The sequence below is a fragment of the Telopea speciosissima genome, chromosome 3 (assembly GCF_018873765.1).
Source record: "Telopea speciosissima isolate NSW1024214 ecotype Mountain lineage chromosome 3, Tspe_v1, whole genome shotgun sequence".
Lineage (NCBI taxonomy): Eukaryota > Viridiplantae > Streptophyta > Magnoliopsida > Proteales > Proteaceae > Telopea > Telopea speciosissima.
Genome location: NC_057918.1, coordinates 50,468,129 through 50,494,220, shown reverse-complemented (window position 1 = coordinate 50,494,220; position 26,092 = coordinate 50,468,129). Strand labels below are relative to the sequence as shown.

Sequence of the window (26,092 nt, the reverse complement as noted above, 5' to 3'; positions counted from 1 at the left end):
GCCTCCTCTGCTGTTTGTATGTCATCAGGTACTGCAATGTCATCATCATCATCATCATCATCATCATTGTATCGTCTTCCTCCTCCCATCGAACTCCTCACTGTATCCTCAAGTTGTTCTCTTATCCTTTGCTTGTCAGCCTTCCTCTTCTTCTTTCCCCTCAAACTATCACCAATCTCCCTGGCTACTTCAGTAGGGACCATATGACAACCTACAACATCTTTAGATCCTCCAATTAGATGTTGTTTAAGTCTACTGGACCCACCTCCCATAAATTGCATGTGACAATAGTTACATATAGATTTTCTCTTATCCCCATCAATGGGAGTGCCATGTAACCATGCAATGTCACCCCTATGCTGGCTGGCTGGTCTCTCTTGTGTTCTCTTTGTTCCCTCCGCCCCCTTTGTTGACTACTTTCCCCCACCTTTTGCTTGCCCTTCGCACGTTGTCTATCACGATCCGCCATAATGATACTTGTTTACTGCAATGTAAGTAACACAAATAATTAAAAAACTTAATGTAGATGCACTTCAATTGACACTTTTAGATTACTAATACACTTGTATAGTTATTTAATATTTTTCACCTAACCCTTATATTTTTCATATAATTAAAACCAATTTTTTATATATAATGTTAATATAAGTATTGACCTAACACAACAAAACCAAAAATTAGTAAACATAATATACAAGTAATGCATTTCAAAACATATAGAAATAACTTTCATATTTTTTCATTATTTTTTAAACTTAAAACTCATATTTTTCCTTATTTATTTCTGTTTTTTTTATTTTTTATATATTTTTCTTAATTTTCGAAAATTAAAATAATTATTTAAGAGCAGAAAAATAAATCCGACACTATGAAGCCGTAGATCGGCCATTGGTGTCTAACATATATTTAATTCATTACCATCTAAGTCATATTACCCCTAATTATTTCCTATTTTAGTTGTAGGAAAATGAATTTTTAAAATCAGAAAAAAAAAAAAAAAATACATATGGGAAAAAAGTTTCGACACCGTGAGGCTGTAGATCGGCCTCCGATGTCTAACATATATTAATATCATCAACATCCAACAACATTTGTACAAAGTATTTAAAAAAAAAAAAAGTTTTAGAGAAATAGAATTTACCTTAAATAGTGAAAATAGGCTTGGATGATGAGCTTAGATGACCCTTCGACGTCTTCCCGGCGACAAGGAGCTTCAACAATGCTTGGATGATGCTTGGAAGGGAGGAAGAAGAGCAAAAAATGAGGAAGAAGAGAGAAAAATAGAGTTTCAGCAGCTCTCGGTTGAAATATCGACCAAGAGCTGCGAAATATGGTATAAAATGGCCCCTCACGTGACACTATTTGTCACTTTTTCAATATCTCGCGATATATTGTGAGGTCCACGATATTTCGTTGATATCTCACGATATATCGATGAAATATTGTATTTTTTTGTTTCGGATTGGTTTCGTATCTTAGACATGTCGAGATATATGAAATTTGACGATATATCGCCGAAATTTTGCGAGATTTTCAACCATGGACCTAACTAGGTCAAAAACCCATCAAAACCAAGGATTGAGTTCAAAAAAAAAAAATTAAAATTTGCACCAACTCGCTGAGATCTCTGTCCAACTCAGTTTTCTGCCTGGCCAAAACCAGGTCCGAAACCGAGACCTTGAACCATGTGGCATAGTCATCTTCTTGAACTGCACTTCTATTCCTAATGCCATGTTCAGAGTTGACCATCTCTTACTACGAAGCTTAACTCTCAAGACCATGTCTTGCAATCATTTTCTCTCGCTTTATCACTAGCATCGGTTGAAATTTTGATCGAATTACCAAATTTCTACAAAATATTTCTGTTTAGACACTTGTTGAAACAGAATGGCATGTGAATTGAGAGGTCTTCAATTTTTCGGTTCTTTCACCAAAATGGACCATATTTTGGTGCCATTTCGACCGTTTCGGTAGTATATTTTTGCAATTTTGATAATTTGGTGTTATTTTGATTCTCCATATTTTGGTGGTATATTTTGGTTTTGACCAGGGTCGAAATTCCGGTCGAAACCTAAATCTTGAACCTTGATCAATATACCTTGTATGCTAGAATTCAAACCCACCTTCGTTAGGCTATATATACCTGATTCCACTGATCTAAGGTTCCTTCCCCCCCCCCCCCCTTGGTCGTAACTATTGAAACTCCATTCAAATTATTCCTGATTCATGTGTGTTCTTCATTATGCAGTTGATAGTTAATTTTGTTTAGCCTCAGCTAAGTTATTCAAAGTTGTAGAAAATTTTGGCTGCTACATCATGTGGAGTAAATTGTTACTTGGTATTCTGTGCAAATATGTGGGGTTTCCTCTATGACTACTCACTGTTTGATGATTATATGTCATGCTACAGTTGTCAGAACTTGTGAATGTGGAAGGCTATAGTGATTGGATACGTTTAGTTGCTGAGTTCACATCAAGGTCTCTGCAGTCCTGGCAGGTTAACTAGTGTTTTGTGTTCCTTGTTAGTGATTGTGGAAGTTTAAAGTTTTCTTATTTTAAAGCCTTAGTGAGAACTTTTGTTTCATGCATACATAATTGATTACTTATGTCCTTTGTCAGTGGGCCAGCAGTAGTGTTTACTACCTTTTAGGGCTTTGGTCTAGATTGGTGACATCTGTACCTTACCTGAAGGGTGACACTCCAAGTTTGCTAGATGAATTTGTGCCTAAAATAACTGAAGGATTTATAGCATCAAGATTTGATTCTGTGCAGGTATGCTTGCATGCTTCCAATTCATGAGCTAAAATGTTTGGTTTTTTTTTTTTTTTAAAAGACGTAACATTCGGTATTCCTGCAGGCGGGATTTCCTGATGACCTCTCAGAGAATCCACTGGACAATGTTGAACTTCTTCAGGATCAGCTAGACTGCTTTCCTTATCTTTGCAGATTTCAGGTTCTAAAATTAGATTTAGCTTGTGTTTGTTTAATTGTCATGCTAAGACAGATTAGGTTCCATTGTCCTTGTATAAGTGTCTACTATTCACATCCTAGAAATTTTATCTCTTGATCTCAGAAAGTGCAGTATTAAAAAGAATTCTTAATGGCATAAGTCCCTCTTTCCATTTTTTCTTCCAAAACTAACCACCTTGTTTGCTTGTGTTGCAGTATGAAAGTAGCAGTCTTTATATTATTAAGATTATGGAACCCATTTTGCAAACTTATACGGTGTGTGACATGAATTTTCTAAATGCCTTTATTTTGGTTGAGAGTTTGTTGAAAATTGCTATGATTTTTACATGTCAATTCTATATATAATTTGTCTATATAGGAAAAAGCTCGACTTCCTGTCAGTGGAGGTGACAATGAAATCTCTGTGATTGAAGCAAAACTTGCATGGATAGTTCATATTATTGCTGCGATTCTTAAGATCAAACAGTGTACTGGCTATAGGCAAGTGATATTTTCACATTGGAGTACACTACATGACTCAACTTAGTTTCAATTTTGTCATTTTGTTTTTTTCCTTTCTTTCTTGCAGTGTGGAATCACAAGAAATAATTGATGCAGAACTTGCGACACGTGTTTTGCAGTTAATAAATGTCACTGATAGTGGATTACACAGTCAGGTATAGCTTTGGGAAAGAACCTATGCTTTGTTATATTTAAATTCTTAAATTGAGAAGAAAAGGTAGCGTATAACATGAGTCTAAAAAATCATGGTGGTAGGAGGCCTTGAAGAATAAGGAATATAATCATCCCAAGGAAACCATGCTGAGGGGTTCTTGGGGTTGAATCCTTGAAGCGTTGAAGAATAAGGAATGTAGGCAAACGAGCTAGCCGTTAGCCGTTAGAGTCAAGCTAAGCTTCTCCTTTGAACATTTGAACTCCACTTTCATTTCCAAAAGAAACTAGCTGTTGGAGAATTATTTAAAATTTAAAATCAGATGGATGTAATAATCCAGTTTAGTCTCCAAGTTTCAACTAATGATTTCCAAAAAACTAGCTGTTGGACCTCCTCAACATCAGTGAAGATGTTTAAGAGTTCCACTCAAGTAGTTAGAGTCCAAATGGTTATTAATAGTTAGTCAAAGACTTTCCAAATACTTGGCCATGCAACGTTAAACACTATCACACGAAAGACCGTACGACAGTAACGGAAGACCATGGCTGTAGAGACTCGAGATATACTCTCTGACATGCTCGGAAGACTGTGGCATCGTCCGTCTGAGAAGACTTAGTTTCATAATTCTTGGATATTCACGGAAGATCACACGGAAGGCCGCAGTGATCGTTCATGGGTACTTAGTTTTAAAATCTCAGTTGTCCGTGAGTTGAGACTTAAAATATATTGAATTTGCCAATTAAGCTCGGTCATCTGTCCCTGTTCACAGAAGACCGTGGACATCAGACGTAGACTTCTTTCCAAGTCAAACCACCTAGGGTTTTTGGTTATTCCATTCAGGTCCTTTTTGATGTCCGTTTTGGGCTTTTTACATCTTAATGATCATATACAGTAGGATTACATAGATATTCCAATCATATTCAAATTATAATGACTAGACTTGAAGGAATCTTCCATTTGATGTAGCTTTCAGCTCCGTGATTCTTCAAGCACACGGAAGACTGTCTTCTCCACACAGAAGACTGTCTTTCATAGTTATACTTTCGATCAACATGCTTTGTTCTTTCTTCAACTATACATCTTCAACAGCTTGGGTAACATCTATCTTTTAGCACATTTAGCACCCACATGAGTACACCCAAACACACATTACACAATAGTTTTCATATTCAAAACTCATAATATATTAATGGAACCTGCTAGGTCCAACATTATTTATCATATAATGCTACTTTGCTGCATATGGTAACCTGATTTGTCTACTCCCCTGCCAAATTGTTTGTCCATATGTCTGGACATGTATTCGGCCATGGGGGCGGCACTGAATTGGGAGAGATTCGTCCTCTATGACAGTTATGCCATCGACCATCATCATTGCAATAGTTGTCACGGAGCCTAGGCGGCCCAAGGTGTTGGAGGGCTGCCTAAGCGCTTAGATGACATGGCACCCTAGTTAGGGGTGTCAATGGGTCGGGTTGGGCCGGGCCTGCCCTAAACCCTAACCCAACCCTAGGGGCCTTAATCTAAACCCTAACCCAACCCAACCCTGGCAGGGTCTAAGAATCCCTCAACCCAGTCCGACCCTGCCAAGGTTTTCCCTAACCCGACTCGGCCCTGATTGACCCTGTCCCTGACCCTGACTTTAATTTTTATTTATTTTTTTGGAAATGGTTTTTCTTATGCCTGTAATTTTTAGTATGTCAAAGTTGATCAGATTGTAAGTTTCTAGGATTGTCAGCATTGTAATTGTCATATTCTGCCTCTTGCAAGTAAAATATTTTAACTGAATTTGAATCAGTAAAAATGAACAGCTTATAAACAGTACACTCAATGAATCTCGTTAGCTTGATTATGTATGAATATCAATAGGGAAAGGAAAAACTTGAAAGTCAAAAGATAGAAGATAGATCGCAAGAAGAAAAATAACTGCAGTACTACAAGTCCTCAGTACTGAAATCAAACATGTACATACCATCACACTAACCCGAAGGCTGGGCTACTAAAAGCCACAAAAAAATATTCAATAATCCAAGATAAATTTAAGAAATTTCCATCTATTAATTCAAAAGTTAAGAGATCTCTGTTTTTTTCATTCTACACCCAGTTTTGTCGTCCATGCCTTTGCCATTTGCCACTGAGAGCTGTAAAAAAAAATCATCTACAACAGCCCCATCTCCCCAACCCCCCCCTCTCGGCTCCAACAGTAAAAACCTATTCTCCTTTCATTACCCCCTACTGTAAGCTTGTAATAGCGAACAAACAAACAAACAAACAAAAACCCTTGACGTTCATAGCAAAACACTCATCCCTCCGACTCTCATTCCCACCCAATTCCTTGACCCCAAACCAGATAACTTCTTCAATTTTCACCGAAAATCACCCACCCATTTGACTTAAAAAAACCCACTGTCGATTCCCAGTGAAAACGCCCACCACCCCTTTTTTTCCCTCTGAAACTTCGATCAACCCCTTCTAGGATTCGACCCAGTGAAAAGTAAAAAAAGGAGAAAGAGCAAAGAGAAGAGAGCAAGAGATAGAACCAAAAGAGAGATACGGAAGAAGAAGAACAATCGGACATACCTAATTGGTCCAAACTCGCCTTCTCCTCCATAGTCCAAACGAGAACGATAGATGAGGCTAATCCAGAAACTTGGGTGGGAGAGGAAACAAAATGTTAGGATTTAGGAGATTAGGGTTTTTCGTTTTCTAAACCAATTTAAATCCTACGGTTCTAACAAAAACAAAAAACTTAAATCCTACGGTACAAAATATAGACCCCCAAAAGCCCAACCTATATAGCACAAGGTTGGGTCGGGCCGGGCTGGGCTAAGCCCGGGGCCTAAACCCGACCCGACCCGACCCGACCCTGCCAGGGCCAGGGTAATGCTAAACCCAATCCCGCCCTTCGGGTTGAAAAATTAGAGTTAGGTCCGGGCCGGGCTCAGGGCGGGTTAGGGTGGGTTCGGGCCGGCCGGGCTTTTTTGACAGGCCTAGCTCTAGTATTTTGTTAATATATCTATTATGTATCTAGAATAGAAATGATATAAATATGCTTAATTGTTTATCAAGAATCAACACTTTAAGCAACATCCAGAGACAAGAATCAACACTTAAAGCAACATCAAGAGACAAGAATCAATATAAAAGCTATATCAATGCAAAATGATATAAGTACGTTAAAATGAGAAACTCAACAAATGATGAACAAAGTATAAGATATAAAAAAGTGTATTCATAAAAAAAAGCAATAAACTAAAAAGCATAATAACATATATTTATGCTTAAATTGCATATCAAGAATCAACACTAAGTATAATTATGCTTAGCAGTTTCCTTTTTAGGACTCTTTGGTTTCTTAACTAGAGTGGGACTGGGTTGCTTTGTAATTGGGTTTATTATAATTACATGTATGTGGCTGAGTGAAAAAGGACAGATATTGAAGAGAAAAGAGTTATGGTTGAAGCTTGTGAGATGCAGAAACAGTGAGAGACCATGGGTGAGAGGCCCTGGGTGGAGGATGGTGGGCTGAGAGAGCTGATCCTATCCCCTCTTCTATATCCCTTTATTCTTCTTTTCCTTATCATTTATGTTCTCCTTCATATGCAACAGAAAAACAGCACTAAAAAAAAGTGTTTCAGTTATCCAACTTGTTCTTCCTTATTGTGTTGATCCTGGCTGCAATCAATCTCTAGATGTTTCCCTGGTCCGAGGTCGACTTTTGCATTATTATCTGGCCACCATTTTAGAGAACCTGATTGATCACTTGGAATCCACCAACTCCAAAGGAGACTGCATATCAACCCCATGTTTCAACGCAGCTGAAAACATTCTCACCATACTTGCTGAAAAGCCATGGTTCAGTTCCTTCCCACAAGGGCCATAACTTAATATAGATTTTAAAAATCCAAATCCTACTGTACTGTAAAATGGGTAAAATTGCACCTCAATGGGAAGTTGGACTGATTACGAAAGTTGTCAAGGTGGTCGAGGGGTGTAAAAAACTTAAGGCGACGCCAACCAAGGCGGCAAGGCGACACCGACCAAGGCGCCCCAAAACAAACCGCCTGAACGCCTAGGCGGCACCTTGACAACCTTGCTGATTACAACAAAAGGAAATACATAAAATAGTACCTATCAATTCCAAATTGGATTAGGACTGACATATAACCTATTACTTGTAAAAACCATTGCATAGTTGAAAACCAGGTTTTGACTGGGTAGAGTCACCCGATTCAATTATACAAAAAAAACTTGAAAACTGGTTAAGAGTCATGAAGGCTCACCTAGTTTTAAGAAATGGCCAAACCAGGTCCAAGTCAGTCGAGTTTTTATTGACTCGGCGTTTTTGCCTGAGTCATGTGAAACTCACTAAGTATTTTTATATGGCCATATACTATTCATAGACCATAAGTTTGGTCTACAACGAAACAAAACCCTAGAAATTTTGTTTGATGTCTTCAATATTAGTCCCTTTTTCTTCTTCTCACCTGTGGAGCAACCATATCCTCAATCCCTCCTTACTCGGAGAAGGAAGACATTAAATAAAAACATGATCTCCCTGACTAGGTTTGACTCGCCTAAATCACCAGGTTTTGAAAAGGGCATGACGAGTCCAAAAACCTGGTTTCCAACTGGCAAAGTAAAACTTGAAACTAAAAACCTCCGAAAGGGGGTTGGGGGCTTGGGAAGAACCGAATAGAAGGAGCGGAGGAGGGGGAGGAGGAAGGAAAAAAAGAATAAGGATTGGGAAGAACCGAATAAAAGCCAAAGTGGGGGACTACGAGGAGGAGGAAGAAGAGGAAGGGGGGAAAAAGGAAAAAAAGAAGGGATGGGAAGATCTGAGGAGGAGGAAGGAAGGAAGGAAAAAAAAAGAAGAAAATGGGAAGGGGAGTGGGTTGATGAACCAGGTTGAAGAGGAGGAGAGGAGGAAGAAAAGGAAGAAAACAAAGAGGGGGGAAGAAGTAGAAGTTGAAGAATACGCTGATGAAGATGAAGAAAGAAGAAGCCACCAAAGGGAAAAAAGGCAACTTACCTGAGTTCGGTTCACGGCTCAGTCTTCAACTTGAAGAAGAAGCCGCTGGAGTAGTTTGGTTCACGCCTCAGCCTTCGGCTTAAGTTGACAGTCATGCCTTCAGTCACAGCTAGGGTTCTTTCTCGTCTCAGTACTTCTCACTGAGTTCTAAGGGTTTCTCATTCATTACAATTTTGTTTAATTTCTTTTTTTTTTTTTTCCCCCCATCTATGTATTGATGATCCAGTGCTTCTCAGAACTTGTAGAATATGTAAACCAACATAATAAAAAAGTTAATAGCAGCGTTATTATCGAAAAAGAAAAAAAGAATAAAAAAAGTAAAAAAACATTATGCATATGGCACCCAAATTGTTAGTCTAGGTGTCCTAGGCGCCCAAGGAGACGCCTAAAAGCACAAGGCAGTCATCTTTATGACTTACTGTAAGTCGAGCGGGTGCCTAGGTACCAGAAAAGCACCTGGACGCCTAGGCTGCGACGCTTTTATAATTACGTGTCAAACAATCTTTTCTTGTATTTGGCCATGGAGGCAGAGCACTGAATTCGGTGTATTTGACTTGCAATAATTTGTTTTCCCTGATACTTGGCAGAGATATGATGAATTAAGCAAGCAAAGACTTGATCGTGCAATTCTTACATTCTTTCAGAATTTTCGAAAGTCTTATGTGGGTGACCAGGCTATGCATTCATCAAAGGTATGGAACTTCTTTTCTTTTCAGCAATTTAAAATTATCCTTTATGTTCCTTGATGATTGCTATCATTGCTGCAGCAGTTATATGCCCGCTTGTCTGAGCTTCTAGGGCTCCATGATCATCTATTATTGTTAAATGTCATCATTGGAAAAATTGCGACAAATCTCAAGTACTACGCAGAGGTGATTGTTTAATTCTTAGTTTCTAGTTCTTCATTTCTTCTTGCAGTTTTATTCATGCACTATATTTATCCCTATATGCAGAGTGAGGAGGTTATTGACCACACCTTAAGTTTGTTCTTGGAGCTGGCATCTGGGTTAGTCTATTATTAAATATTTTACTACGAGATCAGATTTTGTTATCTTAAATACAATAGTGCAGACTTGATTACTTGGTGTTTTGTATCTCATGAAATATTGTAATTTTGCGCAGATATATGACTGGCAAGCTTCTTCTGAAGTTGGATACTATTAAAGTCATAATTGCGCATCACACTGTAACTACAGATATCTTACAATTTATTCATATTTCTTTTGTAGTTTGTGTGTGTTCATGCGTCTTCTCGTTGGGACTATTTTCCAATTAGATGTAGCAATTCATCTGTCAACCTTCTATATTTTCAGAGGGAGCACTTTCCATTTCTTGAACAACCTAGATGCTCTCGCAGTAGAACGACCTTCTACTATACTATTGGTTGGTTGATCTTCATGGAAGAAAGCCCAGTGAAATTTAGATCCTCCATGGATCCTCTTCTGCAGGTATCATGTTTCCTTATTTTACTTTTGCTGCGTAGGAATGGGACTGCCTTATTGTCTTTTGAGGGGTGGATGTGGTGGAACTCTGTAATTCCCAAAAGTTGTAGCTTTGTGTACAATTACTACATTCTCTTTATTTCGATAGTTTACTATTATACAGTCACTGCCTCTTTTATTTGATTCATTTAACCTATTGACACAATCTGCTGCTCTAGTCTTCTATAATATGTTATTTTAATTTTCTTTAGGTTTTCATTAGTTTGGAGTCAACACCTGATGCTATGTTTCGCACTGATACTGTAAAATACACATTGATTGGGTTGATGCGGGATCTTAGAGGGATTGCAATGGCTACAAACAGGTTTGTTAATGCCTTTTCTGGTAGTATGGTTTAGTTGCAAAGTCTCCATCTAATTCTATATGCATGCCTTTTACTCTATGTCCAGTCGCAGAACATATGGTATGCTATTTGATTGGCTATATCCTGCACACATGCCTCTTCTCTTGAAGGGTGTCTCACTTTGGGCTGATACACCGGAGGTATGCTGCATCAGTTTCCTTCTGCTGAAGCTTCTGTAATACCTTGTTCATCTACCAATTTTTAAGCATGCCTTAATTGGTTGTGATTTTTTATTATAGACAATGCTTATTGCGATTAGATTCTGCGATGAGGCCTGTAATGGTTGGGAAAAGGCTATGTTGTTGTTGAATGGAGCCTGTAATGGATGGATTTGCCTTTCTGTATTTGGTTCTATATTGTCATCTAATTTGTTGGAAGAAATTCAACCAAAATAACATAAGGTCCATGTTATGGGATGCCCATGAGAAGATGTTCATGAAACGTCACCTTGCATCAAATATCTGCCACGTGGGAGCTCCAATGGGGCCTAAATTTTGTGAAAGATTGATCCCAAGGTCCCCTGCCCATGTGTCAAGTTCAGACCCCAATCCGCATTGGCCAGGTGGCAAAAGAAACCATTTTAAGGATCCAGGATTACCAAGGGGGTGCATGGGACATATGGGGGGGGGGGGGTTATGCCATTACAGAGGAAGGTAAATGATTGAATTTGAGGCTGAAATTAGACACATGACCTATTTAAACCTTGACCTGTCTGTCCAACAGTGAGCATTTCCAATACCATCCTGGAAGTAGTGATATTATCCGTAGTTCTCCTTATAAAATAAGTTTCATATAGGCTGCTTCACTTACAGTTATTTTTGTGGCTGGTTGTTTATTAGTATCCTTTTTGTTTCAATGTATCACATGTTTATCCTAGAATGTTTGTGATGCAATTTATGCAGCTAATAATGTCCGGGAAGAGTCTATGAAACGGCTAAGAAGCAGAAATAGAAAATTCAGCCTAGGAAGGCTTGAAATCCCAAGTATACATGAAACAAAAGCCCAGCACCAAGATAAGAAGATGTCTCATCGTGAATAAGTAGTTATTGGCAATAGGATTGGTTGTAAGGGTCCAAATAGGGTCCTTTTGGGCTAAAGAGAATTCTTAAGTAATGTTTAACTAATATTCTTTCAATTGTTGTGTATCTGATCTAGTCATGATTGTGAAATGAAAGCTCTCTACAGGCACTCTTGATTATTTAATTTATTCTTTTTCGTTGTATTTCTATGTTCATAAGCTCCCCCCTTCTCTCTCTACAACCAAATGTCGCAGGTTACAACCCCTCTATTAAAATTTATGGCGGAGTTTGTGCTGAACAAAGCTCAACGTTTAACATTTGATTCTTCATCTCCTAATGGCATACTTCTTTTCCGAGAAGTGAGCAAATTAATTGTTGCCTATGGAACAAGGATTCTATCACTTCCCAATGCTGCTGACATTTATGCTTTCAAATACAAGGGAATGTGGATTTGTTTAACTATTCTTTCAAGAGGTATGTCTTTATATCTGTGAGTGGGACTCATTGTTTATGTTGCAAATGTAAGGTTGTGTTCTTTCTGCTTTGTGATTGATGCATCTGCCTAGTGAGACATGTCTGGAGTACTATGGTTTGCAATAGTACTTGGCATGTTGATCCATGTTGACTACTTGCTAAGGTACTTAATGTCCATCTTGCATGTTATATCTTGTCAAGTAGGATGTCTGGCTGTGTTCACCATGCTCTATATTGCTAAATGAATTTCCTCCTTCCTTTGTCATGGAGTTGAGTGATCATATTGCTAACCAAGGTAGGACTGGACAATTACGAAGTTTTTCTAGGACTACAGGAATTTGGGTTTTGCATTTCAATCATAAGAAATGGGAAATATAGTTACTTAAGAGATGGGGAATATAGGGTTTGATGGGCTTGAGAAACAAATTCCGAAGGTTCATGAATTGGTATATCTATTGAAGGATGTAGGCAAGAAATTGAGGGTTTTAGTGGAGGTTTGGAGAGTTTTAGGGTGGTTTATGGATTGGGGTATGAATTGAGTGTCGTTAAGGTAGTATCTCTGTAAAATGAAATAAGATAGCAGAGAAATGAAGTGGAGAAGCTGAAATAGATTCTACTAAGCAGAAAAACAATAAAAATCACACAACCTTCCTGGAAGCATCCAGTATCACATCTTCGGAGTGAATACAAACTAAGAAAAGCAAACAAAAACTACAAACTTGTGCTAGCAGCCCAAAGTAAAAGAATAAAGAAGAGAAAACTATGGTTGTATGGCCGCCGGGGGCGGGGGAGTTATGCAGAAGTTTAGTACCAGAGGAAGAAAAGGGTAGAAGGCTGAAATAATGTAGGTGGTTTCCAAGATTCCTAGTTTTGGTAGGAATTCCATGGCTGTTTGGTCGTTGGGTCTTTTGTCAGTCCTATTTTCATTTTTCTGATTGTTAGTCATTCTTAATCTTGAGGCGGGATAAGACACTAGTTATTTTCCAGTCTTTTTTTGCTTGTTTTCAGTCCTAGTTAGTTTACGGCAATCAAATAAATGGTTCAATTGGAGGAAATTGAAGCTTTTTTTGCTTATGTTTTTCTTTTCCTGTTCAGGTCAGGATTGACTTTAGTCATTTCTAAAGTCATTCATGTTCGGGTTTCACAAATCTTATAGATTGATGTAAAGGCCTCACGTCCTACCCCCAATTTAAAGTAATTATCAGTTCAGTTTCTGAAATTCTGCTGTGGATTCAGTGCTTCTACTTGAGTGGATTCTCAGGTGTGCTTGGTCGATTCCAAGTGAAGGTTCAGGTGGATCAATGCCCTGTGTTATCTCCCTTATTTCTCTATCATTCTATTCCAAGTTAACAGGTCAGATTTCTTAACAGTTCTTCACCCCTGCGGCACCCCTGTTTTCGTCTCTATTTCAGTTCTATTATGCTTGCAATATCCCATAGAATATTGTTCTGTTTAAGCTCTAAACTGAAACTTAAGTTTCTTTCATGTTTCAATTCTGTAATCAGATCTGAAACTTTGTAGTTGTTTAGTACTCTCATTCCAGTGGCTCTAGGACTCTACTAGAACTACCCATTCTGCTATCAGTTTTGGCTCAAACTTTGCAGGTTAAATCTGCTATTAGAAATTTAGAACATACTCAATTAGGGTATGTCTTGAAGATGTAAAGTTTTTGCCAGATCTCTTTGTTTCCATGTTCTGCGATTCTGTGTTAGACTACTTTCTGGTAGACTATTTGGTCTGGAAACTGGTTTGCATTTAAGGGGGGAGGGGTGTCGTAAAGCAGAGGTGAGACCAACCAGTCGTATATTTTAATTTGGATGGGAACCTTTGTTTGGGACATTGTATTAGAGAAGTATTGATAGACTGTGATTAATGGGAATTGAGAATTATGAAGAAACTGGGTAGGATATAAGTTTACCACGGTTCAAAATATCAAATTTGAAAATGAATTCTAAGGCTTCAACCTATGTGATTGAACTGAATTTTATATCTGGTTGCAGCTTCTGAGAGACTGAGATAGTATAAAATTAGGGAATGGAATAAGGAAAGCATGTTTTGTAGTTGACGTGGCAGAAGAAATTTTAAAGGGTAGAAGAACGGGAAAACACAAGGTGCAATAGAAGGGTTGGAAAACAATTGCAGGCATTTTTAGCCCAGGGTTGCAAACTAGGGCTGAATTTCCGCTCATGTTAGGACTGGAAGGAAATTTGTTATTGTTGAAAAGAGGGTTTCGTTTCATGATTGGTTGATATTTGGATATGTTTATCTTCGTTATCCACTAACAAGCGGAACTTAATGGCTTTTTTTCAGGGAAAAAGGAACCTCCGTTACTTTGGAACTAATAGTAAGACCATGATGGAGATGCCATCTGTAATGGCCTTGCTTATGTATTGTCCATGCGAGGGCTGCTTGTTTGATGGGTCCACTTCTGTGTTGGAGTCATTGGTCAATTTTGTTTTCGACAGGCTAATGGTGACCTACATGAAGGATGACATATCTAGGAAAGACAAATATAATAGAATTAAGTGGAATGAGAATACTGTCTATGTATACTCTCCATATTACTTGTGTGAACCCTGTAAATTAGTTTATAAATCTCTTTTTGAACCTTGCGATTCATACTCGGCTGGAAGAAGTAACTATATAGTTGCCAAATACATGCAGACGACAGAAAAGCAGCCTTTTCTTGGACTTATGATAAAATGCAAGCAAAATAAGACTCATAATCACATAATCAAGTCCAAAGGGGACCCACTTAACATATAACTTATCTGGGTTTTGGTTGACCACTCTTTTTAAGCCTCTTGTTCTGTAGTAACTTGACTCAATGATGCTGGACAATTTGATAGCCCTTTGTCCTACCTGGGCTTTTGCACATTCTCCAGTGTCGTAAACAAAAATGATACAATCAGCAAGCTGCACAGTGCACACACCTTGGCACTTTGTCCGGTATGTGTCTGATTAGCTCCTCCATAACTAATCAAAAGAGGTATCGGCTCATTGCTGATTTCTTGATGATTTATGGTTTCCCTTTCTTCTGCAGTCCTTCAAAACATGGTAAACTGACTTGCATTACCAGCCAGCCAGGAAGCAAGCATATACTCATTATTACCATCAAAAGTGATGCACATTTGATCTTTGCTGTGTTCTTTAGTTTCATCTCTGTGCATGATTTGACTAAAACCAGATTTTGTACAATGAATCCAAGATCTGTAACCTCTAAAGCTTCTACTTTTTAAGAAGTTTAAAAGGGAATGTTGAGGGACTCCAGTCCAACATAGGATTTTCATTCATGTAGGTCTGTATTGACCCATGAAGTTGATAGCCCTGAATGCTACCAAGAGCTCAGCAACTCTCTCTCTCTCTCTCTCTACTCTCTCTTGCAGATATACGAAGGTCGTTCACATGTACCCTTTCTTACAACCTCTTTTCCTCTTTCTATTGGTGGCATTCATTTTTGTCTTTGTAGCCAATTATTGTTTGTTACTGCTCTACCATGATATCCACAATGAAGTATTCCTTTTATGTTGCTTTGTTTGTTGTTTACTTGTTAATCTGAATTGTTTCATGTAACACTGTATACTGCTTTTCTTAGTAATTTGCTTTTATATGACAGCACTAGCTGGAAACTATTGCAACTTTGGCGTATTTGAACTGTATGGGGATAGAGCACTTGCTGATGTGCTTGATATTGCCCTAAAGATGATACTTTCAATTCCATTAGCAGATATACTTGCATATCGGAAGGTATGGCATTTTTAGCAAGTCATTTGCATATGATTTATCAGTTTTTAAATTGGAATAATGTTTTGATTCATTTATAGAAATGGTTTCAATATAACATATTTGAATTAGGAAAAAAAAAAAAAAAAACATAAAAAACATTTATTTTTGTCCTAACCCTTTTTGTAAGTAAATTTTGCTTTAGAATGGTCTCATTTGGTGATATTCCTAATATTGCTCCACATTGTCTTTGTCCTTCTCTTATGGTTAATACTTGTAGCAGTACCAAAACTGTAATTAGAGGTGGACAGAAGAAGTGAAGAAAGTAGAAGAAAGAAGAATAGAAGAAGGAAGTTGATTGTGAGAGGGTAAACCATGAGCAACATTCTTAATATATAAAATATAAAAGAAGAAACCAAACCCTAAAATACCCCTATCGACAGGACGGGGGAAAGACTACTACTAGACTACTAATTTCGTCACTTCTCCCCCCCCCCCCCCTCCCCCTCATGCTGGAGCATATACATCACCAATGCCCAGCTTGAAACAACCATCCTAAAAGGCTGGACGAAATAAGGCTTTAGTGAACAACTGAACATATCACTAAGCTGATTTCTAGAAGTAGCAAAGTGAGATCAGTTTCCTCATCACAGCATTCTGTATAAATGACAGTCTACTTCAATGTGTTTTGTCCGATCATGGAAGACTGGGTTGCCAGCAATGTAGATAATACCCTGATCGTCATAAAACTTATTTGTAGTTCTTGTAATAGGAAAACCAAGCTCCTGAAGAAGTGATTTCAGCCAAATCAATTCAGCTGCAGTATGAGCCATAACTCTACACTCAGCCACAATAGTCTGCTTTTTGCTCCTCCATGTAATAAGATTACTACCCACAAATGTGCAATATCTAGTAGTTGATCTCCTATTACCTTCAGCGCCAGCCCAATCTGTATCTGAGTAGCCAACCAACTCAATACGATTATTAGGTCTATAAACAAGACCCTTTCCTGGACCACCCTTAAGATAACTCAGAATTTGACAGGCGGCGTCCCAATGAGCCTTCTTAGGCGATTCCATAAACTGACTGATAGCACCCACAACCAAGGATATGTATATCCTGGTAACAGTGAGATTAATAAGCTTACTAACTAACTTCATGTACTGATGATGCTTATCAGCAAGCTCTTCACGATCATTAGCCCCAAGCTTTTGATGTGGATCCATTGGCGTATTAACGGGTTTGGTGCTAATGTACCAGTCAGTTAAAAGGTCTAGCACAGTAGCACATATTTCCTTTGAGGGATACTGATCCCTTTCTTGCAACGAATAACCTCAATACCAAGCAAATACCTAAGAAGCCCCAAGTCTTTCATCTAAAAATGCTGTTGTAAATAGGATTTCACCTCTGTAATACCAAGTGTATCATTACCAGATATCATATCATCAACATAAGCAATTAACAATCACTTTGGAGTTCCGTTGACGAACAAAGACTGAATGATCAGAATAACTGTGTAAACCCACACTTGGTAACAATGGAGCTGAAGTTGTCAAACTAGGTTCTAGGTGATTGTTTCGACCCATAAATTGCCTTATGAAGTCGACAAACTTTACCAGCATTCTCCCCCTGAGAAACATACCTAGGAGGTTTCTCCTTACAAACCTCCTAAAAAACCTCAGTTTCGACTTCAAAGAGGGTAACTTCCCAGAAAACCTCAGTTTTTGTTATTTTGGCCAAATCACTCCCATTAAGGTTTTAAGTATCCTATCGTATCTTTAAGATACCGATACAATACCTAAAAAAACTGGTATTAATACATGTAAAAACCTCATCCTTTATACGTAATCAATTGAATGCACTTATCTCATGTTACTTTGTTCTCCTTTTTATATGTAATATATTTTACTCATTACTTGTTTAGTGTTTTATACTTCAAAACTGTATTTTGCACTATCCTAAGCATTTCCTTACGTCTAGAAGGGGTTGTGCCAGTGTATATTTTTCCTATCAATTAATTATCTCTTACTTGGGGTGGGGGAAATAGAAATGCCTGGAAACTTAAAAGTATTCTCATAAATCGATACATTGAATCTTGCCAAATATTGTGTGTTTTAGTCTATTTCTATCATTGTTACATATGGCTGTTTTATGTGCTGTTTTATCACTCTTCTTCGGAATACAATTTTACATTGTTTCCCTCTTTTTTACCAGCTTTCTAGGGCATACTTTGCATTCCTAGATGTTCTGTTCAGCAACCATATTACTTTCATTTTGAGGCTCGATACAAGTACATTCATGCACATTGTTTTGTCTCTTGAATCTGGTCTTAAGGGCCTAGATTCCAATATTTCATCACAGGTATGTGTCGTTCTGGCTTGTTGGTTCTACTTTTTAGTCTTTTAACTAATATGTATTTTCCATCTTTCTCTATTTTTGATTTATTTGATGTGATCCCCTGCTCCCCAACATTTCTAGCACATTAATTAGAATTTTGCTGCTTATGGAAAAGGTAAACAAGCTCCCATATTCTTGTTTCCTTAACTTTAATTTTTTGATGTTCAGAGGACATGATTGTCTTTTACAACCTCCTCCATCTCTATTCAAACTTTCAAAAACCAACAAGGACATGTGTAAAAGTGAAAGATATTACTTTTACAATGAGTGCTTATTTTTATTTCATTTTGGCATTTTTAGTTGATAGCGACTCTTAGAAGCATTCTTGTGGTGCCTCTGATTAAAGATTGATTAGGATTATTTTTGAGGCCGATTGTTAATCCAAAAAAAAAAAGAAAAAGAAAATTATGTGGCCCATAACTGCAGTTGAAACCCACTGTGCAGGTGCATTCCCATTATCAGCACATCCAATGGATCACTAATATTTCAGAGTTTGAACTAGGAGAAAAATACTGTTGGAGCTGAAATATGAATATAGAAAAGTCAGTTACTCAAAATTTTGGCTTTTTTCGATGTGGACAGTTGGGGGGGGGGGGGGATAGCGTACTTGATTTTCCCGTAGAGTTGCAGTAAAGTGAGTTAAGAAAATTTAATTGCATTAGTGCACTAAGGAGGGGTCATGCAGTGAAATGCTAGAGAGTTGAATTTGACCATTACAGGTGGGATGATGCAAGCATCACATAAAAAGATTGGTTAATATTTTGAAAACTCAATCACATGGCAACTGGAAAGTGTTAAATTGTGAACCCTGAGATTGTATTTGATACATCTGTGACCATAACCACATATGGCCATGTATCAACTTGCATCTACCTCTGACCAACACCAAAAGTAGAGAAGGAAATTGGTCTGCATGATAGTATCAATATAGTGGAGCTATCTGAAATTATGATTCTTTTTTCCCTCATTTTTTTAATGAACCCTAGTGCTATGATTTATTATTTTTTTTTAAAAGACCAAAGAGAAAACAAGACTATTGTACAACAACTATAACAACACTAATCTCGTAAGGTTGGAAACCTCAAGAAGTTACACAACAAGATAAGGCCACAAGTACAAAACATCCCTAGAAACTCCCAACTTGGGTAGTGAATTGGCTGAACGCATCGTCCATGTTATGCATAAGTCTCGACTGGTGCATTATGCTCTATTTTCACGATGTAGTGCATGTCTCCTAGGACCTCTTCCTGTATGGAAGCTTTCAACTCTACTATAACCAAATCACAATTACCAGTGGGACCCATAGTTGTCAAGGCGCCGCCTAGGTGTCCAAGCGGATTTTTTGGGGCCTAGGCAGTTGTTGCTTTAGTGTATTGAATGCCTTGGCCCTTAATTTTTTTTTGGGGGCCTGAGCGGTTGTTGCTTTTGTGTATTGAATGCTTTGGGCCTTACTTATGGCAAATATTATTTATTTACTTAAGATATTATTCATAAATAGGCAAATACCCCCTATTTGAATCCAATAAAAGTAGTTATAAAATCAAATTCTAAAAGGATAAAAATTAAACCCCAGTTTCAGAATAAAAACTGGATTTTCGGCAGTAGGTGAAATTTTCAACTTTTTAATGCTGAGGTTTTTTTCAAATCTAAAAGTTCCATGGATCATTATATGGTAAAACATTGCTAAAAACCAAAAGAGCAGTAAAATATTCATTTGTTTTGATATCTAAAAAAATATTTTCATTCAGAGCGATTTTGACAGCATTCGTGCACACTGAATTAGGTTTGACTGGAAAGTATAAATCAGATTTAAACAATTTTGGATTTGTTGGAAAGCTGGTTTTATGCTCTACCTAATACATAAACTCCCATGTAAAAATAAAATCATTTGACCAGTCAAACTTCTTAGAGAACAAGATAATTTCTCTACATTGGGAGCAGTTTAATTACATATAGATAAGATCATATTTTCTAAGTACAGTATAAGCCAAAAGTGAGAATAGATATACCATGACAATAACCATTGTTAGAACAGTATAAACCAACTGTATGTTTTGATTGTTTCAAACTTCCAATTGCTTGCTTCCCAACTGTATGTTTTGATTGTTTCAAATTTCCAATTGCTTGCTTCTTCAGTTCTGCTGTCTTCTAGTTCTATGTTGATTTTTCACGACTTTATGTGGCTTAATGTTGATTTTAGATGACTTGATGCGACTTAGTGTTGATTTTTGATGTCTTGATGTGGCTTAATGTTGATTTCTGATGATGTAAGATATATACTGTAACATACTAAATAAAGTTAGAAAAGAGGGGAAATACAAATAACACTTTGGCGCCTTAGTCTCCTAGGCAATGCCTAGGCAGGCGCCTTGCTGCCTAAGCGCTTAGGCATTCCTCCACCGCCTTGGGTTGCCTTGCTACCTTAATAACTATGGTGGAACCAGAGAAAGCCAGTCTGATGTTTCCATCATTATCTCTTAAAACATGACTCCCCTGAGTCCCCACTCCCCCGAGTCCCAACCCTAGGTGGCCCAAGATTAACAAAAGAACTGCTAATCCATATTGAACTTCAGCATGTTTTTTGAGAAGAGGGTTCGATACGCTATGAAATAGGGGTCTCATAGGTGGTAGACATAGCCACTCTTGCCCAATTCCTTAAGGTTTCATCAATCGATTATACCACTGAATATTGCAAGAGTACCAGCCAATCTAGGTGTTCATGTGCCCAACATAATGAGCTCAATAGCCTGCTGAACTGACCCCTGCCATCCCTAAAAAAGTCCTATTGTTTTTTCTTCCCAAATGATCCAAATGGTTGCTAGTAACACACAGGGCCACATATGCTTTCTACTTTTGTCAAAGGGAGCTGAATGCCAAAATTCCATGAGATCTTGGATCCCTAGAGGATTCGTCCAATTTTAACGAAAGATGTTTGCAAAACGAGCTTAGACAGCTCTAGCAAATCTTCAGTGGATGAAAAGATGACTCAGATCACCACTCAACACAGAGAGCAAACATACTTGAGGAAAGATGAAATTCCTCCTAACCCTCTTGATATACTGTAGATACTGATACTTTAGACCTTGATGACCATCAATCTCACCTGAGAGGTGAAATTTAGCCAATTGATTGAAAAGATCTAGTATTCGCATCCCTTTAATCCGCTTATATCTAGACTTTTATCACCAACTCACCTCTTTATTCTTCACTCTTCAGCACTTAGATTAGCTCAGATCTTAATCTTTCTCTCTCCTTTTCAGTGTTCTCCACATTTGTGTTTCTCTTATTTTATCCTATAATCTAGTTCTTGAATCAATTTAGATTTCTTTTCTTCTTAGAATTCTGAAGGCCTCCCTTTTCCACGCTCTGCAATTCCTCGCAGATTTATAGCTTTTCAAGTCTCAATCTAAATCAATAGGCTCATTCCACCAAATCCTGAGGTTATCAATGAAAGATGGGAGTTTTCAAATGTTAACAGTTGAGACTGACTTGGTCCTCTCATTCTTCTGGAAATTCTGCCACCCCCATTCCTCTCACTCGAAATTTTAACAACATTAAAATCTCCATGATGCAGTGGCTTTAGAATGACTGGATAAGCATGATAGGCTTTGGAAACCGAAGATCCAGACCGTTCTCCAAGTCTTTGGGCCATAGTTTTCATGGCGGTTAGGCGACCCAAGGCGTTGGAGAGGGTAAAAAATCAAGGCGGCGCCAAGTAGGCAGCCAAGGCGTCCAAGTTGACCAAAGTGCCTGGACACCTAGGCGATGCCTTGCCAACTATGCTTTGGGCTCAGATCTGGGTCCAGACAAGGCCCAACACTTAGTTTACTTTGGGATTATTTAAGTCGCTAGGATATTTTTGTACTTTTGTTCTTTTAAATATGATATTTGATAGGTGTCAAGTTTGGGATCCATTGTCAAAACGTGGGTTAGTTGTTTAAGAAGTATCTGAGTTTTGTTAGGAAGATTATTACATTTGTTAAGAGTCATGACAGGTTTAGGAAAGCTAATTGTAGCACAATTCTTATTTTTGATTAGTTTTATATACATGTATCCAACCCCCCCTCACATCGATTGGATAGACTAGAAAATTATTTTTCAAAAACTCAGTGTGGTTTGAACTTCTATCCTTTATCCCCTTCTCTTTGGTCACTTATTCTCTCTCCTGCAATCTATTTCCTTCTCCCTTATTTTTCTTTCTTATTTGATGAGTTTGATATACATGCATCCCCCATTGATTGGAAAGACTAACCCATATTTTGACAATGGGCCCCACACTTGGAAAGTATCACCTTTTGTGATCACAATGGTACCAGCATAAGTCAACTCTTCCTGCAGGCCACTTCTTTTCCTAGGACAACTATGGCTATAAACAGAAGTCAAATCTGTCATCGACAGTTTTTAGTTTTACAGAAATAGACTGAGCCCCAGTAAGGTCCTCAATCAACTCAGTAAATCTATGATTCCACAACAATTTGCCCGCCTGATGCACCCATGGAAAGGTTAAAATGTAAAAAACCCACCTCTTATCTCTTAGCAGACAACTCACCTTGGACCCCTCTAGAATCAAAAGATTCAAGTTTGATTTCTTGGTGTATAACAATGTCCAGATGGGCTTTTTTAATTGTGTCTCTCTCTCAAATTTTCTGTTGCTGGCCCTACATGAGCTGCTCACAGTGATTTATTATAATTGGACAATTTTCTTCATTGGGCAATAGGCATATGCTTAAAGCTGACTTCTTTTCCCATTGTTAACTCTGATTGTTTATTTGTCATCTTTTCTTGCTGTGAAATTCAGTTTGCCACTTTATATGACGATGCAACTTTGTTTATTCATGGCAGTGTGCATCTGCTGTGGATAGTGTGGCCTCTTTCTATTTCAACAACATTACAGTTGGGGAGGCACCTACATCACCAGCTGCAGTTAGTCTAGCCCAACATATTGCTGAGTGCCCCAGATTGTTTCCAGAAGTATGTTTAAGATTCTTTATTTTGCTAGTTACGTTCCTGTCAGTCAACTAAATGATATCTCAATGATCTCATATTATATTTAATATGTCTAAACCATGATATATTCTTTTCATGAAGTATCTGTGTTTTTTATGTTAAATTTTTTTTTTTGGGTGAATAAAAAATTCATTACCAAAGAGAGAAAACAAGAAACCCCCAGAATTCAGGGGGAGAAAAAGAAAAGAAGAGAACATCCTACAATACATAGGGTTAACTGACCCCCTAGGGGGAAGGGGAGAGAAGAGAAGATGGGAGACCCCAGGAAGCAACAATGAGCCTGTTCTTTGTTGAGTTCACACGAGGGGTAAGGGCAGATGAATTTGGAGCTGAGATCTAAAGAGATGGAATCCCAAATCTGTCTGAAAGATGTAGAGTTGGTAGTCCATCTCCTAATGTTGCGCTCCATCCCAAATTCCCAATATGCGAAATGGTAGCCCCAAAAGCCAACCAGCCAAGTCTATCACATTGTGGGATACCCCCAAAAGATTGGATGATCCACTTCCACTCTCTCTGAAAAGTCAAAATTCTTCTTCTAAGCCAGCATTTGATGAAGATTCCAGACCAAATAGTAGCCGAAAAAGAACATTCAAAGAACAGATGATCAACAGTTTCTGAGGCGTTCCAACAGAGCCAGCAAGCTGGAGAGACACTTAGATGTCGGTGAATGTGGAAAGACTGAGTTGGGTGACAGTTTGAAAGAGTACGCCAAACACAAAAGCTATGTCTTGGAATATGCCCTTTGAACCAAACAGCCTTGAACCAAGCAATAGTTGGACCTCTAGATCTTATGATATTCCAAGCCGATTTGGAGCTGAAAATGCCTGAAGCTGATGAAGTCCAAGAAACCAAGTCTCCAGATCTTGTTGCCCTTCTAATCAAAGGAGGGAGAGAATTCCAAATAAATGCAAGCTTAGGGGAAGGAGGGGGGGGGGGGGGTGGCAAGATCCGGATGATATGATGTTGGCAAGTGAGGAAAGTCTATGAAGACCAGTCCTATCAATACTTCTTGAGATCACGAAGGGAAGGAGGATGCCCAAGGGGTGCCAATGATCAAACCAAAGTCTGGTGGAGGAGCCATCAGCAATCTTGGTAGTAACAGCCCCAAGGGCTAAGTATCTAAATTTGAGAATGTTTTTCCATACCCATGAAGCATCCGGAAAGCTGGAAACGGTCCATATTGAATCTCTTTGAAGGAGCCCCGAATATATCCAATCGACCCAGATATTAAATACTTTACTTTTACTTTTGGGGTAATTTCATCCATAGATTGGATTCCTGACTGTGACGACGTCAGATCTAGAACAACTAGCAACAGTATTTATAAGAAGAAGAAAAGAAGTATGAAACTAGAGAGAAGAGAAGAAGAGAATAGAGTGAAAACAGAAGCTCCCTATTGGAGAAAATAGCTAAATCATCCAATTGGTAGGAGTAGGGTTGTATTTATAATAAAAACTATAAAAGAATTACAGGTATACCTTTTTTTATTTGTGTAACACTCACATAAGAGACATAAGAGCCTAATAAACAAATTTATTCCGGAAATACCCCTACGGTACTAACTCTTTAACACTCCCCCTCAAGCTGGAGCATAAATATCAATATGCTTAGTTTTTTCATGAGAAGCAGGATTATTGGCAATGTAAAGGGCTGTTTGATTATCCCAATACATGTCAATAGGCTTATTAGTTGAAAAACCAAGCTCTTGAAGAAAAGGCTTTAACCATAGCAACTCAGCTGCCATATCATGGTTGCCAAGGCGGCAAGGCGACTCAAGGTGGTGGAGGGGTGTCTAACCGCTTAGGAGGCCTGCCTAGGCAACCCAAGTGTTATTTTTTATTTTCCCTCTTTTCTAACATTATTTAGTATGCTACAACATGTACCTTATATCATCAAAAATCAACATTAAGCCACATCAAGTCATCAAAATTCATAATCTCCAATGAAAGGAGACTTTAGTTAGTATTTCTTTGCTGGGCTCTCAATATATTACTGAGATCACATTCTGACAAGTACAATGCGACAACTTACGGCTAATATCATTGCTGAAGATTGTCTTGTGTGTGATTAAGACTGGTGGGATTAAATCTTGGCCTCCCCTTATGTTGGAACCTGCCTGAACTCTCTCCCCTATGTCCGACCACTCTGGGGTGGTGCCGCCACCTCCCAGGGCACCCCTTGATCCTAGGCCTTGGTCCTCCCTTTTCTCAAACCTAAGCCCCTCATCTCGTGATGGCTTCCCCCTCCACTTTGTTCGTCCTACCATCATCGGTGGCTCCAAAGCAGCCCACTATGAAGCCGATCTCCTCTATCTTGAAGCTAAGAAATGGGACAACTGTCTTGTAGGGCATTTTTTGGGAACTCGACCCCCATTCCCTCTCGTCAAAGCTTCCCTTTCGAAGCAATGGAAAACAAAGAGTTGTTTTGAAACCTACCTGCTAGACAATGGAGTTTTCATCTTCAAGTTTGCTGAAGTAGAAGGCAAAGGCAGAGTTTTGGATAGAGGCCCTTGGAATGTTGGAAGAAAACCTCTCTTCCTCCGGCAATGGAATCACTACCTCCAGCCACATCGCTTCGATCTCAGCTCGCTCCCTCTTTGGGTCTCTCTCCCTGGGCTCCCTTTGCATTTCTGGTGTGAGGAGGGCCTCATTGTTATTGGCTCAGTCCTTGGAAACCCTCTCTATTCTGATGGCAGAACCAAACTCCAGGATCGTCTCGCCTTTGCTAGAATTTGTGTGGAAGTTTCGGCGGATGCTCCCCTGCTGGCTTCCATCCTTGTAGTTGATGACGAAGGGTTGTCCTTCAACCAGGTTGTCCACTATGAATGGACCACTCCCCAGTGTTTATCTTGCAAGGTGTTAGGCCATTCGACCGGAAAATGCCCTATTGCTGGGCGTGGCGCCTCTGCTGAAGATCCCTCTACAGTGGAAGCCTCCTCTGTTCCGCCTTCTTCTTGCGAGAATCTCACCCATGC

At 38.6% G+C, this 26,092-nt stretch overlaps 1 protein-coding gene across 1 annotated transcript in view; it reads left to right on the top strand.

The window, feature by feature from the left end:
- LOC122654829 (exportin-7) overlaps window positions 1-26,092 on the top strand; it is a 98,558-nt gene that overhangs the window by 58,787 nt on the left and 13,679 nt on the right. The window contains exons 11-27 of the mRNA XM_043849094.1: window positions 2,410-2,496; window positions 2,619-2,771; window positions 2,857-2,952; window positions 3,165-3,224; window positions 3,328-3,449; window positions 3,538-3,625; window positions 9,241-9,345; window positions 9,421-9,525; window positions 9,607-9,659; window positions 9,776-9,839; window positions 9,967-10,101; window positions 10,347-10,459; window positions 10,545-10,638; window positions 11,772-11,991; window positions 15,608-15,738; window positions 17,929-18,075; window positions 22,954-23,082. Coding sequence (XP_043705029.1) covers window positions 2,410-2,496; window positions 2,619-2,771; window positions 2,857-2,952; window positions 3,165-3,224; window positions 3,328-3,449; window positions 3,538-3,625; window positions 9,241-9,345; window positions 9,421-9,525; window positions 9,607-9,659; window positions 9,776-9,839; window positions 9,967-10,101; window positions 10,347-10,459; window positions 10,545-10,638; window positions 11,772-11,991; window positions 15,608-15,738; window positions 17,929-18,075; window positions 22,954-23,082 — 1,902 coding nt within the window. The remainder of the gene's footprint in view (window positions 1-2,409; window positions 2,497-2,618; window positions 2,772-2,856; window positions 2,953-3,164; window positions 3,225-3,327; window positions 3,450-3,537; window positions 3,626-9,240; window positions 9,346-9,420; window positions 9,526-9,606; window positions 9,660-9,775; window positions 9,840-9,966; window positions 10,102-10,346; window positions 10,460-10,544; window positions 10,639-11,771; window positions 11,992-15,607; window positions 15,739-17,928; window positions 18,076-22,953; window positions 23,083-26,092) is intronic.